The sequence below is a fragment of the Vicia villosa genome, linkage group LG1 (genome assembly GCF_029867415.1).
Source record: "Vicia villosa cultivar HV-30 ecotype Madison, WI linkage group LG1, Vvil1.0, whole genome shotgun sequence".
Classification (NCBI taxonomy): Eukaryota; Viridiplantae; Streptophyta; class Magnoliopsida; order Fabales; family Fabaceae; genus Vicia; species Vicia villosa.
The window spans coordinates 94023037-94040121 of record NC_081180.1 but is presented as its reverse complement, the minus strand read 5'-3'; the positions used below and the strand labels follow the sequence as shown (position 1 = coordinate 94040121).

Here is a 17085-nt window from a genome sequence, read left to right as displayed (position 1 = left end):
CCCTTTACCACCCTGCTTGGTGGACCTTTTGTTCTGCTTCTTTTCATTAATGACCATCATAATGAATTGCTCTTTTGACTTCAGTTATGGAAGACTTTTAACATGCCTAGCAGTTATGGAAGACTTTTGTCCATATCATTCATGTTGAAATTAAGGACAAATTGACTGAAGCTCTCCGACAATAATTGCAAGATTAAATTAGTCGCCAGCTCCTTTACGAGGGGAAACCCTAATCTTTCAAGGTTCTTCACATACCGAATCATCTTGAGTACATGGGAAACTACAGTGGTTCACTCAGTTAACTTTCCTTGAAAAAAGGCTTTTGAAACTTCAAACCTCTCATGTCTTGTCTGCTCTTGATAAAGCATCTTCAGGTGTTCGATCATATTGAACGCTGCCATGTTTTCATGTTGCTTATGCAATTTTGAGTTCATGGTAGCCACACTCAAAATTGTCTTCAAGTTCTCTAACTACCTCTGTCAAAAAGTTCTTCTGTCAAATCTTGTGGTTTGGTGTCGAAAAACATAACTTAGCTACTTGCATTTAACACTTATTTCTATCTCATATTCACATTACTTGTCGAATAACCTCAGTTGAAAATCATAGGCTAAGAAGTGCATCCAAATATTGTAATCCAGACATCTTTTTACTTACAATTGGCATGATTCTAAAATTGAGTTTGTAGTTTTGTGGTGCAGCCAATTTTCAATCTCCGGTGGTGCGAAAGAGATTTTCACATTGCAAGCAAGGTGGACAAATAATGGTAAGAGTGCCATGAACAATTCCTAAGATTGAATCAAAAAGTTGGTCCATTGTATTGCAAATCAAGCCATTAAGGAAAATGAAAGTATGTGAAATGAAGAAGACCATCATTTTCTCATTCAATCTTACCTCTACCATTTGAGCGTCTTGCTCTTGACATCAAGTTATACACCACAAAATCACCCCAGGGGCGCAGAGCCAAACAAATATGTTTAGACGTTTGGAATCATCCTACAATTATTAATTTGAAGAATATTGATAAAATTGAAGGACGGAGGGGGCTCTTAAAGATTACATGACTATCCCTCATTTTAGAAAGATCCCAACCCAAACAACGAGAGGAAAATTATACCCCGTACCCCTACATTTATCCCAATACCCCTACAATTTTAAAAAAATCTCAATTTTGTCCTTATTAAATTTTTAACTTTTCTTTTTTATTTTTTTTTTCAATTTTAGTGAACCGGATATCCCAGGATTGGGTTTTCCGGTTCTTTTTTTTTCAATTTTATTGAACCGGATATCCCAGGGGTGGGTGTTCCGGTTCCTTTCTTTTTTCAATGTTGTTATAAGGAATGATCGAAAGCATGTTTTTAATTTGTGGTGGTGAAATTAGAGCTTTTACTTTACCAGTTGAGGAGATTTCTGTGACAATTTTACTCTCAAATTGAGGAGATTTCTGTGACAATTTTACTCTCAAATTGAGGAGATTTCTGTGACAATTTTACTCTCAAGTTGCGTATAATCATCATCGAAATTTGAACAATTCAGAAAAAATGAAGAGTGAAAAGATGAACATGCAAGTGAAAACGGAAACGGAAACCTTATGAGAAACCGCTATTATCAGATCTCAGAGTAGAGAGAGTCACAGAAAGAGCTTGTTCAGAAAACGCCAGAGTAATAATTAATTATCATTATTATGAGAATTAGAAAGAGTGGGAAAAAATAAATAAATGAATTATGAATAATAAAAAAAAAAAAAATTGAATGATGAGAGGGTAAGAAGAAGCAGTGAAAGAGAAGTGAGAAGAGTCGTACAGTCACACACTAAAAAAGCAGCGTTTCAGTAAAATTGAGAGTAAAATTGAGAGTAAAATTGTCACAGAAAAAAGAAAGGAACCGGAACACCCACCCCTGGGATATCCGGTTCAGTAAAATTGGAAAAAAAAAAAAAGGAACCGGAACACCCACCCCTGGGATATCCGGTTCACTAAAATTGAAAAAAAAAATAAAAAAGAAAAGTTAAAAATTTAATAAGGACAAAATTGGGATTTTTTTAAAATTATAGGGGTATTGGGATAAATGTAGGGGTACGGGGTATAATTTTCCAACGAGAGGTTTGGTTAAAACATTTCCTCCCCCTCTATCACCTTCTTACGCCCCCTGAACATACTAACTACTGAGATAATGTGGCAAGGCTCCTCAAGAGTGAAATTATCTCTAAGGTAAGCAAGTATTAGTGTATATACCCTTCATTTATCTCAACTCACTTATATTCAAGAGTTTATACACTTTTGCTTGCTCACTTGAGAGGAGCTATTTTCAAAAGATACGTGTATTTACATCACTATGTGCAATTATAATGGAAAATATTCACTGTTGCTGCCACTCCCGAATGGCATTATGTAATGCATAATTAGGTACCAAATCTGTATGTTCCAGCTTGAGGTTTGTCATAGGGGAAGTGTTGTGACCACTGTCCAACCATCCCCTTATTGCCTCTTCTTCATATGTAAAGCCATCTGCAGCAATGTAGGGATCTTCCATAACTTCCTGTAAAACCACAAACAACCACCATGATTATCATTGTCATTAGCAAGAAATGAATTAAATATTCATATTCTTATATTGCATCCCACCCACCAACCAAAGAAAAATACAAAATGCCTTTCATAAGGAAGTGGCAGAGAAAGGAATTATGAGATCCAGACTTGATAATGAAATTTCTTACTCCCTCTCATAATATGTCACTTTTAGAATTTTGAGCTGTATCAAACTATATATTATCACTTTAAAATATCAAGAAAACATTTCCAAAAATCGGCAATACCCTTGTCTATTTTTATCTGGACTAACTTTATCATAATTAGCTTTCTGTCTAACTACTCAACTAACCATATTAATAAGTATTTTATACTAAGATCACTATCCTAAAAATTAGTACACTCGGTGATGGAGTGCATAACCTTAAATGAAAAATAATGTGACTGACGGATGGGATAATATGATAACTCAACCTAGATAGTCAATAGCGGCATGGAACGCCGCGATAGCAGCGATTTGGGGCGGAGCGGAGGCTACTGTCTGCGGTGGTTGAGTGTTTTGATTAAAACTTGTGAGGTTGTGAGTGTTGTTTTTATTAAACTGTATTTTGATATATGAATATTTTATGGGTTGAGTTATTTGTTTAATTTTACAGTAAATGTATGTTCAAGTTAAATTATTATTCATGTAAATTTGTCAAAAAGAGTATTAAAAGGTGGCTATTCCCCTACCCCATTTTTGGGGTCGGCCAGTCCGCACCACTATCCAGGACCAGGATTGACTACCTAAATCTCAACCTACAATACATTGATTAACTCTATTTGTTTATTTGACTGCACAATAAGAAAATTTTGTTAAAATAAGTTAATTTATTACGGCAAGCAGTACAGTTAATAATTTTCATGAAAAATGTATATTAACTTAACTCACAAATGATATGAAACGGAGGAAATATTATATATGTAGTGCTAATGACAAAATAAAGTCATTATTTTATAGAATCGTATCAATAGAACACCAAAAATCCACTATGTGAAATGACAGATAATGATGCAGACAAATAGCAGAAGCTGCATAGAGGTTGAAATAATTCAGTTTATACATAATAAAAAAAGACATGCTGCATACAAATAAAAAACATGATGGAGGCTCAAATTCAACATAGGCAAAGTACAACTTACATATTGAAAGGTTTATGTATAACTGCGAATATAAGAGTAATACTCCGACTCTAGTTTTTCTATGTTGAAAGTAGTTCATGTGAGGCATACATGCAGAGTCTTCAGTTTTATTATTTACGAAAACCCTAAAATAGAATATGAGTAATACTCAACGACTCTAGTTTTTTTATGTTGAAAGTAGTTCATGTGAGGCACACAGGCAGACTCTTAAGTTTTATTATTTAAGAAAACCCTAATATAGCTGAAATTGCATCCGACAGTGCCCTAATAGAGAAACTAGGATAATGTTGCACAGTTTTCATATTGAATTCATCTTAATCCACTATGCTACAGTGCTATTACTGCCTCTATTTGACAACACTAGATAGAATTCATCCAAATTTTAGGTGATTATCAAATGAGATAAAGGTTGTATAGACTCCTCTATGCAAGACACATCCTTTTGGTGTAAACAGAGTTTGGGATCTACAAATGGCTATCCAAACATCCATTAAGCATGCCTAAAGATCATTTTCGTTGAGAGGGTATCTCTAGCCCTTTGCATTTCTGCTCTCGTCTTATTATATCTCTACAAGTTTCAATTTTTGTTGAGAAAAGATGAGTTTTTGGTTTTGACTTTAAAAAAAATCCCAGTTGCCTAGTATTTTCAATACAATAAAGACCAAGAATAATGCATACAATAAACTCCAGCTTTTGATAAAAATGAATTTGGAACAAGTTATGATCTTCACCTGGACAATGGGGCAGACAAAGTGAGAAGGGGCTCGTTGAAGCTTCTTAGAAGTCAACTCCTGTCTCCTGTTTATGCAAATAGTTCTGAATGGTTTAAGAACACTCCAGACTTCTGATACAAGATCTGGCCGGTTCAGCCAATTCTTCTCACAACACCTTAATGCTAAACATGCCATTTGTGTGGTTTGATGAAGTGGCCATTCACCGGCTGAAAAGTCCAACACAGTTTTAAGATTTTCTTTTTCCAATGCACATTTCATATCTCTAACTAGCCCCAAAAGTGGTCTTCCAGTTAGAAGTTGTAAGAGTATGATTCCAAATGAATACACATCTGACTCCGGTGTCAGTTTACCAGTATCAAGATACTCTGGATCCACATACACCAAACCTTTATGTGAGTTGTTATATACTACTGTCCCAGTGTCAGCTGAATCCACACCATGCTTGACTAAAGAAGGAATCCCCAAATCACCAAGTTTGGCAACAAAATTAGCATCAAGCAGAACCTTACTAGGCTTCAGATTCCCATGGACAATACAAGGCTCACTTGAGTGAAGGAAGATTAAAGCAGAGCATATGTCAGTAGCAATGGACATTCGAATTTGCCATGGAAGTGGAGTCTTGTCTTTGCATGCAAGATGACTTTCAAGGCTACCATTGTTTAGGTATTCATACACAAGTGTCTTAGACTCTGCACAGCTTCCAATTAAAGTTAACAGGTTTGGATGTCTTATTCTACTTAAAACCTCAACCTGAAAGTCAACCAATAATATGACCATGGTAAAATAAAACTGTGAGTTCCTTATGGAAGAAGAATCTATGACAGATTCATTAAGTCGGGATTTTTTGGACCACAGATACTAGAAATATCAGAGGATAAAAAGAAATTTGTTAGACCCAGCTATAAATGAAGGAAAAATAGATCTCTCAGGAGACTCGTGGTAGATTCTTTTAAGAAGAGAAAAAAGAGTCATAAATTCACCACACCTGTAATTTCTAACTCTCAAAATACATCAAATCGTCAAAGCATATTCAGAATATTAGTCAGGTATAGTATAAGTTGGTATTATATAATACAATACTTTGGAAACAGTAAAGATGATAGGTACTAATCAAGTGAAAATCACAACACATACTGACATCTTTTGAGGGTATTTAATGAGCATAGACTGACTTTAATTTTAAGAATACCAAGTAGTCCATTATAAAAGAGAATATAGATTACCTGATGTTGGAACTCAAATTGGTTCAGACAACCATAAGAGGGTAGCATTTTTATGGCAACAAGCATGTTGCGAAGCAGTCCCTTGTAAACACTTCCACAATTTCCCTCTCCAATTTTCCAAGATTGGTCAAAATCATGAGTTGCCTCATTGATCTCCATGAAAGAAAATGCAGGGAATTCTACCACATAAGAGGATGTAGTATCCACTTCTCCAAATTTTTTCAGCATTTCAACTTTCTTAACTGCATTTGCATGTTCTATCCTCAGCTTATCTCGTTTTTCCTTGAAACTTATCAAAAGATCCACAGCTAATAAAATCTTCTCTTCCAACTCAGTTGCCGAACACTCGGACTCAAACAATTGGTTTCTAAGAGCTGAAATCCGGTCTTCGAGCATTTGCAATTCGCTTACGATTTTATCTCGCTGATTCTTCATTTCTTGTACGTCTTGCTTTTCCCTTGCCAATTGTTCTTCAACTTCTTTTCTTCTAGTTAACTCCTTAGCACACCAGTTTTGTAATGCTTCATCATCCTGTATAAAATATAAGTTTAAGCAAGTTTCAGGAGAAAAAGGAAATCAATTTAGTTCATCTATAGTCAGATAGTAATTCATAGAGAACATTTATTACACGTATCTATGCATGTGTGTTCATCAATGTCCAAACACAAACATTTGCGACACTAAGCTGACAATCCTTTACAGTTGATAATGAAGGCATTGTGTCTGACGGTCTAGCCTGAACTTTGAGGAAAATGTTTATCCAACAAATCTTTATGCTTTGACATTTAACCATAAAGCTAAGGATTAAATAGAAAATGAACAAGAGCGAGTAGAACGACTGATCTACCAGTTTTATATGTTAAGAATTAATGTGAATTTAAGGCAGCATATTGAAAAAAAGGACGGGATTACAAGCTTCGGGGCATATCTTCAAAATTAAAAGCTTGGGGACATCTTTAAAATGGCAATTAAACTAAGAAGCATTCTGGTGATTGATTGAAACATGATATTTATTCTCTCATTTCTAAATATTATACTCTGAGTAGCAGCCAAAGAGAAAAATTTAATAAATCATCTTTTTACTATGTTTAAGTTATTTAAGACAAGACAGGCTCTGTTTTTCTTTCAACCTCAATAGTATTACTTTCTACATTCCATCTCTTTAATGCCTCTCCAAATCCTTTCTATTTCACGTTCATAGCATCTAGGATTGTCTTTTCAGTATTCCATTAATTTTGATTACCAGTTCCCTTTCATCTTCTGACTCCTGTAAATCTATGATTCTATGAACAATTCTAAAATTACCGAAACTGACAGAAGATGTCAGACTACAGAGTGAATAGAACATATTTATCTAGATAGAGAACAGTTTCCAAAATCCTTTCAATATACTGTCTGATTTTATTCATAGGAAAAAATGACTTTTACCAAAACATTCTTTCAAGAGCAGGAGGAAGTCACAGACAAAATGGTGGAAGCAACCAGAAAATGTAAAGGCATGCATGAAAATAGCATAAACTTGTGCAAACAAGGTTGAAGGAGATCAATCACCTCTCACCTCATGAATAAGCAAATCTGTCAACTTTGTCCTTGCAATAACACTGTTAAAGGACCATTCTGCATTTAAAGAGCAGTGGGAATTGATATTTTTGGTCTCTTCCGTATAACCAGAATCTGCACAGCCATTTCACAAGGTATATTACCCTAACAATCCTTATGAAAATGGCAAGTGAAATGAGCTGGAAAAGAAACTGCTATTTTCAAATTAACAACAAATGAGCAGGAAAAACTGAAACATTCGGAAAGAATACCTAAATATTTCAATACATCCGGAATCAATTGTGATTTAATTTTTTCAGATTGTTTGGCTTCCATATTCGAGTCGAGCATCAATAATACAGGGGCAGTCTCTATTACAGGTGTGTCTTCACTATCTAACCTGTTTTGTTGTTCACATTTCATAAAGTGGAAAAGACATCACATATTATTATCTAATCAAGTTATTACCAACATAACAGAACATGGTAAAAAAAACTAAGTGAAAATATAAAAAATTGCTACAAGGGCGTTGGAAGGAAAATGAAATAATAAATTGGAGTTTCGGCAAATCCAGTTCTCTTATAGCACAATTCAGTCTGCCTTTAAACTAATCAACATATTAAACGTAAAATACAGATAGCTGGCAATCATTAATAATACAAAACTAGTCATTTCTTCTTTATTTATTTCTGTCTACCTATGTGTTCTGTCACTCTATATATGCTCTTCAACCCTCTTCTGCATCATAAAGATATAACTTGTTGATACTAGTTTAAAAAAACTGATCTTAAACTATCCCTTTAATTTTCTATAGAATGATTTATTTATTTTTACAAAGCAATTAGATTGAAGCTCCAATTTCATATATCATCTCAACATAATACGTATCAAATATTAATCCAAACTTGATTAAGGCTTCTTTGATATAAGTGGTATTAAAGTCTATTATACTTCTCACTTGAATGAAAATATAAACTAAATGACTAAATATTACAAATGTCAAATTTCTCTAAAATTTGATCAGCAGGTATTGATGGATCCTAATAATGACGAGTTTTTTTAGAGGGAATGGGGATATTATACATTTCCCGTCGGGGATTCAAACTTTGTTCCGTTGAGTTATAAAGCTAATTAGGATAAATATGACCATTGGACCTTTCATGGATAATAAAAATTAAAAGATCTGAATCTTATTATGTGACTTTTTAAAACGATAGAATGATAGCCATGTGGTATGATCTTTCAAGTCTGACCATTCAATGGTCGTGATTGGCTCCTCACATTCCTCAAATTAGACTAGCTTAGTAGATAGAAAGCCACACAACACAGTAGGCAGTTTCCTATTTCCTCCCTGCAATGAGTTACAATAAAAAGCACAATGAGGTTTGGAATTGGCACCTCAACTTCTGTCTGTCTGCAGCTGCTCCCATTACAAGACATCTAATATTGTATTGAGCAATAGCTTCTATGATCCCTTTCTCAATATTATCCTTCTCAATCAACAATTTCGAGGCATGTACCTACACTCATATGCTGTAATGTAAACAAAGTCTAGATCTCTTCAAGAAATAGTTACTAAAGAGGGAAACCAATCATTTAAACAGATTTACTTAAAATTCAAAATTCCTTTTTTCTTGACATCTTTGGAGAAAGCAGTTACTACTTTTATTGTTATATATATTTAGTTGTCTTTATAATAAAGAAAAAAGCTAAAATTTCCCCCTCCAACTTAGTGACATGCGCACTTTGGTTCTGAAAAATTTTAAAAATGCACAACTTTCCATCAGAATTGAACATGTGCACTTTGACCCCTAAACTGTAGATCGATGCATATTTTAGTTCTTCTGGCTAACTCTCCATCAGAACTGAACAAAAGATGTCATATTTTAAGTTTAATGACCAGAGTGCACATGAACCTAAATTGGAGAAGGAAAATTGGAATTCTCACATCAAGAAAGTTGGCAGAAAAATTGGTCACAGTTACTTGAACAGGACTATTTTTGTTTGGGAAATGCTAACCAGTGCCCTTTGGGCACTTTTTAAGTGATTAAAGTAGTAGGTTTTTTTAAAAACGCGTGCATTCAATGAATTAAAAATGCATTGGAAATTGAAATAATGACTTTTATAAAGAATATTTTATTTATTTAGTATGCTTAAAGAGTGTCCTGAGGGCACTTGTTAGCAAGACCCTTGTTTGTTTATGTTCTAAGGAAATTAGATGGAAGTACTAAAGTGTCCAGCTATAAATTAAACCGAAGGACTAAAGTGTCCAGTTTTAAATTATACGGAAGAACTAAAGTGCGCAGTTTTAGGGTCTGTTTAGGAGTGAGATTTTGGAAGGGAGGGGAGGACTTGTTTTTCTTTTCTAAATGAAGCAAGCTATAAAATATTTTTAAACATGAATAAAGTCAAGTGTGATTGAATTGTTACATAATCATATATCATGGTATTCTTTTAATTTTTTTTTAAAATCCACCTTTCAAATACAATTAGACTTCAGATTCAGTGCCAGCAGATAACAACACATATTAGTAAATAGCTAGTCAATACAGGTAAAAAAAATCGGAAAGAGATAATACCCCCTCCGGAACCAGAGTGAGGATGAACTGGTCTAGGAGTTCATGCACTTTTTGCCTATCAGTCTCCTGGAATGCCTCGATTACATCGTCTTTAGGTTCTATTTCAGAGGCATCTGAGTCTGCTTTACATTCCGGAAAATAAAACAAAACAAAAAAAATGCTTTGTTATATATTACACAAGTCAAAGTTTAGTCATTTCAATTTCAACAAATATTCCATCAATTCGCAACCATTCAATTCAATTCAACAAAGCTTTCACTAAAAATTGACAGTTAAGAATCGAAGAGAGTCTCACTCAACGAATTCAGAGGATCGGTTTGATGAACATGAAGAAGACAAATTTCCTTCCCTGAGAAATTCTGATTTACCCAATGCAACAGTCGCTGGCTCTTCTTCGCGTTCTTTCCCACCGCAACGTAAACGGTGTCGTTTACCACATCCTCCACTCGCTCTTCCGCAACCGATACCGCTTCTTGGATGCTACCCATCAGATCCGATAACAACCTAGTAATTGCAGCCCCTAGGTTGCGGTGGATTGGGAATCGTTCTGAGTTAGGGATGGTGACTCGGTGAGCGAAGGGCGATTCGCGAAGGTAGTGAAAGAAAAGTTAGAAAACGCGATGAAAGTGTGAAGACTGTAGAGACGTTTTTAGAGTGTGCGGAAATTTGAAGTGATGAAGAAGTAATCGATATTAATGGAATCAATGAGCGCTAAAAAACAATGTTAGTAGTACATTGCTAGTTTCTTTTTTATATATAGGTGGTCCCATAGGTTAGTGCTTTGGTGAACTGTGAAATGACTTTGGATTAGCAAGTTTAGAGAACGAAGTAGAAAAAAAAGAAACGTCGATGTTTGTATGAATTAATCAGCAATTATTTATTTAAAGATGGAAAAGATTAGTAATTAAGATTTTTTTTTTAAAAAGAAGTGATTTTGACTAATTACTTTTTACATGCATGTAGAGTGGTTCAAGACATTACATATGGTTTATGGTTTAATGAAGTACAATTTTTTCATCTACTATCCATATTTTGAAAATAAACTAAAATAACATTTATTTCGGACCGCCCATATCGATTTCGACCGTCCACCATGAAGAGACTATAATTCTTTTGGAATTTGTTTAGCACATGAGATGTCTCTTATTGGCAATCACAAAGGATCTCAACTGCATTCAGAATCAAGGACTCTCCGCAATTCACTTCTAATAAAAGTGAGTTTGTTGTTTCTTAAGGCGCCAAATTTAGGTAACAAGTTACAAACACAATTTCAATTCACTTTTCTTCCTCACATGCTAACTTGAGCGTTGGAGTACTAACTTTGCAGGTCATCCCCCTCTTCACCATCACTTTTAATCTTCACTTCATTTCTAGTTCTAGAACGAAACAATGGCTCCTTCTATGGGAAATGACTTCTAATTCCCGCATTTTTCACGATTTCATGTTCGCTCTCTGATTCTTCAATTAGAGGCCTTTCCATATTACTAAATTGAGTGCGTTCAGGATCGAATACAAATATCCATCATGTTCGACCTTGTCGAAGCATTATTTCAACTCTTAATCCTCAATTTTTTAGATATTTGGTCTCTACTATTCCAAGTGATGGTTGGGTCCAAAGCTACTTGTTCTGCTGTTACTCGAGAAGTTGACGCCACAATTGCAGCTCACGTAGCGATCAATCAACCACCTCTACATGCATCTCCTCAACAAACATTGTGAATCCAGAAGCGGAGGTTTCATACCATCCAGGTCTAGTTCAAACTCCTCAAATAGTTGGATATGTTTAATTACCTACAATTGGACCTCAGATTCCATCTCCATTTGCACAACTTGAAGTTTTACTCAGTTTCCAACTACTACAAGCAAACCTTGGAGTCCAAGGCGCTAATGAGCTACTAAACAACATGTACAACATCGTTCGATAGCAAAATTCATAACCAATAGAGAAAAGTTTGTTGCGACTTGAAGAAAGCCTCAATAATGCTCCTCCACGAGGAAACATTATTCAAGAGGTTGTATCTAGGAGAACACATATTGTTACTCCGATTCGACCGCGGCGAAGAAAGGCGAAGCTCTTAAATTAAAAAATCGCCATAGGAGAGGCAAGCATCAAAGTCTTCCTCAAAGCCCTGAGGGAGACTGATGTAACCATATTTCTCCCCCAGATCGAGCGGAAAACCAGTCGGTAATGGTTCAATAAAAGCATCCATTATACACCAGGATTTTGGAAGGCAAAATACTAAAATCCATGGAAAAGTCACCCAAGCTAGGTGAATAGGATGGAAAGGGAGATCTAGACGAGCACATGCAGCTCGTGAATGATCGATTGAATTACTTTATTGTTGATGAAGCATCCAAATGCAAATTGTTTACCTTGACCCTGGTCGGATTGGCCAAACTATGGTTCTATGGTCTGCCCGATGGGAGCATCGCATCAAGAAAGTATTTCTGAGAACGGTTCTCTATGCATTTCACTGCCCAAAAATGAAGGACGATGACCAAAGTCTCCTCAAGAGAAGATCTACTAGGACCGCAAACACAGAGTTTCAAAAAAGCAAAATCTAACCCCATTACCCTGTCAAAGAGACATTTCAGCCTGACAAGTTAAAGTATTTCCACTTTAATAAAGACCATGGCCATAATACCGACGATTACATTCAACTGAAAGATTCCATCGAAGGATTCATCAAAGGGGTTCGCTGACCGAGTACGTGAAAGGGGGAAAAGAGACAGGGAAGATTCGCCTAAGGGTAAGTCTCCCTCACAAATTATCGATGTTGAGATCACTAGAGAAAGCAATGAAGCCAACAAAGCGAAGCTCACGTATATAGCGGTCATCACTAGAGGAGCACCTCGGACAAATCTCCCATCCAAGGCAACCATGAAGAGGAAGATTTATGAGATGTTGGCCACTCACAAAAATGAGGGGGGTTTACCTCAACAAAGATTCAAGATTAGTCTATGTTGCGGTTTGGGGACTCATAAAAGGTAGGAGGTCCCCAACGAAATTTCCCCTTGTGATTAACGACGATGGCTCCTATAATATATTGTATGTAGTTGTTAGGAAAGATGGACCTTAAAAGAGAGAGCTTATGGCCACATGTGGGCTCGAAACTGCAAGTATTCGATGGGATGGCCAACCATCCCAAGAGATATGTTAAGTTGACAACAGACAATATCGATAGGTGATTCCTTACAGACTCAACCTCATTGCTTAGTATGTTCAATTGTCTTTCAGAGGATTCCGATACATATACAATTGATAGATGTATATGTTATTGGAATGCAGAAAGTAGTAGCAAGGAAGTAGAGTTGGTGAGACTGAGTTGTCTTCCAGAAGTTAGTATTTCTGTTATGTATTCTTGATTGATCCTTAAGGGACTAAGTGCATTCAAGTATAAACTGATACCCGGTAAAATACACTTTCGTGAATTTGCATTGCATTTTGCAGGAAACTGTTGTTTTTCATCAGCAACATTCCTTACTTCATATTTAGCCAATGCATGTTTCATTAAATGTTTATTGAAGATAATATGAAAGAATACTTTAGCATTATTCCCTTGTGATTTAGAATGTGTTGAATCACTAGCTTGTGTTTAAGTCTTGACTACATAATTATTAGATTATTAATTTCTTTTGTTTCCTAAATTTATCTATGCACTTTTTTGTGGACTGTTATGCTTTGTCACTACTTCAGTTTGAAACTAGCTCCCATGCATGATATGTTACTGATTGTCATCGTGTACGATCCATGTTGATTTGAGACCTTGGCATCATATATTTAAAATAAAGAAGTTGGGAGTATTGTGGATTTGCCAATGAGGTTAATCCTTGAACCAATTCCTCCTTACTTATTAAACTAATTCGTAAGTTAATTTTTCACCATTAGCAGTACGAACTTTTGATAATAGCCACGTCTTGAATATTGAAAGCATCTTGGATAATTGAACGTGATTATTTTCTTCTTATCGCGTGTCATTTTTCCAATCAAAATATTTCAATTCTACCATGAGTTTATTAGTTTCTGAAACATAAACAAAAAATCTATCTTAATTGGACAAATAAATTTCCCTTAATGCAGTGTCTCAACTCTCTATCAAACTTAATGAAGAGAAATAAAGAGTTTGGAGAAATCAATTCAGTTGGATACATATTTATGCAAAGCTGATATTTGTAAAAAAAAAAAAAAAAACAATACTAGAAATTTTTGCTAGACATTTTTCTTGTTTACATATTTGAGAAATATAAACCATGAAAAAAAATACTATAGGTAAAAAAGTTTTTCAATGTGTCTTTGAGAATAATAAATATTTAGAATGTATGTGATGAAAGATAAATATTTAGAATATATGTGATGAAAGGAGTAAAATAAAATATTTTTTTACTATAAAATTGAAGGATAAGTATGAACATGGATTGAATGTTGTGGTTGTTGTTGGAAGTGGAGGAATTTAAACTACTTGAATGAATAACCAATACAGAAGAAGATTTTCAAAATCCAAAAATAATAAGTGAGAGAGAAAAACAATACAGAATAATCAGTTCCTTAATTTATAATGTGAAATGGGTATGAATAAAATTTCACATAGTGACAGTGAGTATAGCTAGAGTCCATTAGAATTGAAATTTAAATTGAATTTATCCCCATTTAGTGTATGTTTGGTAATAAGTTTAAAACCACAATTTGATGTGAAGTAACAATTAGCATAGAGACCATTTATTAGTTCCAACCTATCAGCCCCGCCAAAACTTGAAAGTAAAGTATCAAAGTTGACTGGTAGTTCTGATTTCTAAACTCTTCTATTTTTTTTTTCCATCCCTTAACTTTATTTTGCTTCTATCTTGTTCATGAAATTCAATCCTTTATATTATTTTCTATATTCAACATGGAACAATCCTCTCAACCATCCTTCAAACAGCCCAAACTCAACAATCCAAATCCACCCTACACTTCTCATGTTTTTCATTCAGATAAACTTCCTTACTTCGAAACTGTTTTGAGAGGAAAACAAGATATATTGATTAAAAATGAAGTGGAAGACATCAAAGAAAAAGTTGAAAGAGAACAGAAAAACGGGTCGATGTTAACGGCTTTTGACTCCTTCACTACGGCAAAAGACTCCTTATCAAGAGTAATAGAGGGATTAGAGGGAGAAAAGGATGAAACTTTTGTCAGAGAAATAGTCTGCATGAAATCAGAATCGGTCGATGAATCAACGTTGTTATTAGAAGAGGCAAGGTTGATTTCAAGGCTTGCTATTGAAGTTGAAACAAAGGTGGAAAGTTATAAGGAGTTAAGGAAAAAGGAGAAGAGAGAGTTGGAGAGTAGTTTGATTAGTTTAACAGAAGAGAATAGGGATATGAATAACTTGCTTAGGGTAGCTTTGTTGGAGAAAGAAGCTTTAGAGAAGAGAGTTAAGGGACATGATCATAAAAGAATGCCTCTTTTGCAGTTTGCTGAGTTTGGATTGCAGAAAGTTGGGTTTGGATTCATGATGGGAGGAAGTAGTAATCATGAGCAACTAATGGATAGTACTTCTGAGAGTAACAAATCAGATAGTAGTGACACTGAAGTTGAAGTTGTTAGTCTGGTAAGTTATTATCTCTCTAGTACCGACACTTCTGAAAAAAATGTGTGTGCATTTGTGATTTTGTTTAATTTATTGGTGTCGACTTGTTAATGTCAATAAAGTATTGAAAAACTACATTAGTTCTGAAGTTTGTGGTCAATGTTTTCCAAGGCCTCGACGGTGGAAAGGATAATGAAGAATCTACGTCTTGAAATCATTCAATCGAGAAGATCTTTGGAAGAATCAAGGTACTTTTACCGTATAATTATGTATATAATCTTCTTCATCTAGTTTGGTTTTGGATTATTTATTTTGGACTTCATGCCAGGTCAGACACGGAGCGACTCCAGTGTCTCGTAGAGAAACAAAACAAAGAGATTGCGGAAAATAAACTCTACATCAATGAGTTAGAAGATAGAGAGAGAATCTTGGCTCACAATGTAATCACCTACTTGATCAATAAATGGGATAATCCATAATCATTCCTTACCTAAACCTCTCATTCTCACTAATTTTTTTCCTTTCTGTCATATTGTAAAAGGTAGAGGAGTTTTTGATGGAAATCAAAGAAGCAGAAGAAGAAGTAGCTAGATGGAAGGAAGCTTGTGAATTGGAAGTTAAAGCAGGAAAGAAAGAAGTTGAAGAACGCGACAAAATGGTAAACCAGAATCAACATTTTTTTATAAATTTTCGTTGTTATTTCAACTTTTCCTAGTATATATAGTCTTTATCTAAACTGATGATGTTTGAATGTTCCATGAGGTGGCTGCATTAAAACAAGAACTACAGAGAACAAAGAGTGCATTGGACATATCTAATGGAAAACTGAGGCTTAAAGAAGAACTTGCAATGACTGCAATAGCAGCACAGGAAGCAGCAGAGAGGTCATTGCAGCTAGCTGATAGCAGAGGAATTGAGCTTCGTCGGCGGATTGAGGAACTTACTAGACAACTAGAGGAAGCAGAGAAAAGCGAACGGAGTAGTCATAAAGTAAGACGATTATGTTGGCCATGGCAAGTTTTTAGATTGAGTTCTAGCAATATTGCTGACTCTAGAATTGGAAATGCTAAAAGGATGCTGCCAGAAATGCAATCTTTTCTTCAATGAAATGTATCTAACATGATTTTCCATAACAGAACAGTGAATTGTGTGATTCTTAATGTTTGTAAAAGTAGGATATTTTTATTTGTTTTTTTTTAACACCATTTGCATCAACATTTTCTTGTATCGCTCTACTAAGTGGTGATAACCACCAAATTCACATAGTTGTGAGTTTTCGAATTCGAACAGACTAATATACGGCCAAACAGTGATATTCAATTTAATAATAGGAGCTTGTTATGTCAGAAAACTATGCATTCAATACCTCACTGTTTATTCCATGGGCCAAAGACATTTATACAAAAACAAGTAATCTTCTAACTGAAAATCAATTACAACTAAATTAACTGATTTGCAGTTACTTCACAAACCAACAACCTTTTAATAGCTAACAATCCTTCTCTTAAACCAAGTTGTCCAAGCAACCGGCTATAGACCAAACCAAACCAAAAAACCTCATATATAGTATAATGAATTAGATAGCTCTTCTCTAGTCACAGGAGATCGGTTTGATTGAACTCGCTCCCCAGAATAGATCGGTTAAATCGAACTGAGTAAACAAATTCTATGTGTTATCGTTTTTTTATCTTTCTCTTATTTGTTGTTGATTTGCTTACATTGTTTATAGGTTA

At 34.9% G+C, this 17085-nt stretch overlaps 2 protein-coding genes across 4 annotated transcripts; one reads left to right on the top strand and one right to left on the bottom strand.

Annotated features, from left to right (window-relative positions):
* Positions 1-2191: 2191 nt before the first annotated feature.
* On the bottom strand, positions 2192-10517 carry LOC131643570 (U-box domain-containing protein 32). Of its 3 annotated transcripts, none has more exons than XM_058913822.1 (8): positions 10078-10517; positions 9783-9904; positions 8602-8723; positions 7476-7603; positions 7223-7338; positions 5665-6195; positions 4439-5191; positions 2192-2535 (listed from the first exon to the last, which is right to left on the bottom strand). In XM_058913822.1, exons 1-8 carry the CDS (start codon positions 10268-10270, stop codon positions 2356-2358), a joined length of 2145 nt encoding a protein of 714 aa, XP_058769805.1. In that variant the 5' UTR covers positions 10271-10517; the 3' UTR covers positions 2192-2355. The 3 variants fall into 3 exon arrangements, with proteins under 3 accessions (XP_058769805.1, XP_058769806.1, XP_058769807.1); XM_058913823.1 differs by having other exon boundaries at positions 9783-9901; positions 10078-10516; XM_058913824.1 differs by having other exon boundaries at positions 9783-9901; positions 10083-10218.
* A 4089-nt stretch (positions 10518-14606) lies between these two features.
* Positions 14607-16552, top strand: LOC131612638 (uncharacterized protein At3g49055). Its single transcript, XM_058884401.1, has 5 exons — positions 14607-15373; positions 15524-15600; positions 15681-15792; positions 15894-16010; positions 16115-16552. Exons 1-5 carry the CDS (start codon positions 14669-14671, stop codon positions 16457-16459), a joined length of 1356 nt encoding a protein of 451 aa, XP_058740384.1. The 5' UTR covers positions 14607-14668; the 3' UTR covers positions 16460-16552.
* Positions 16553-17085: the final 533 nt, after the last annotated feature.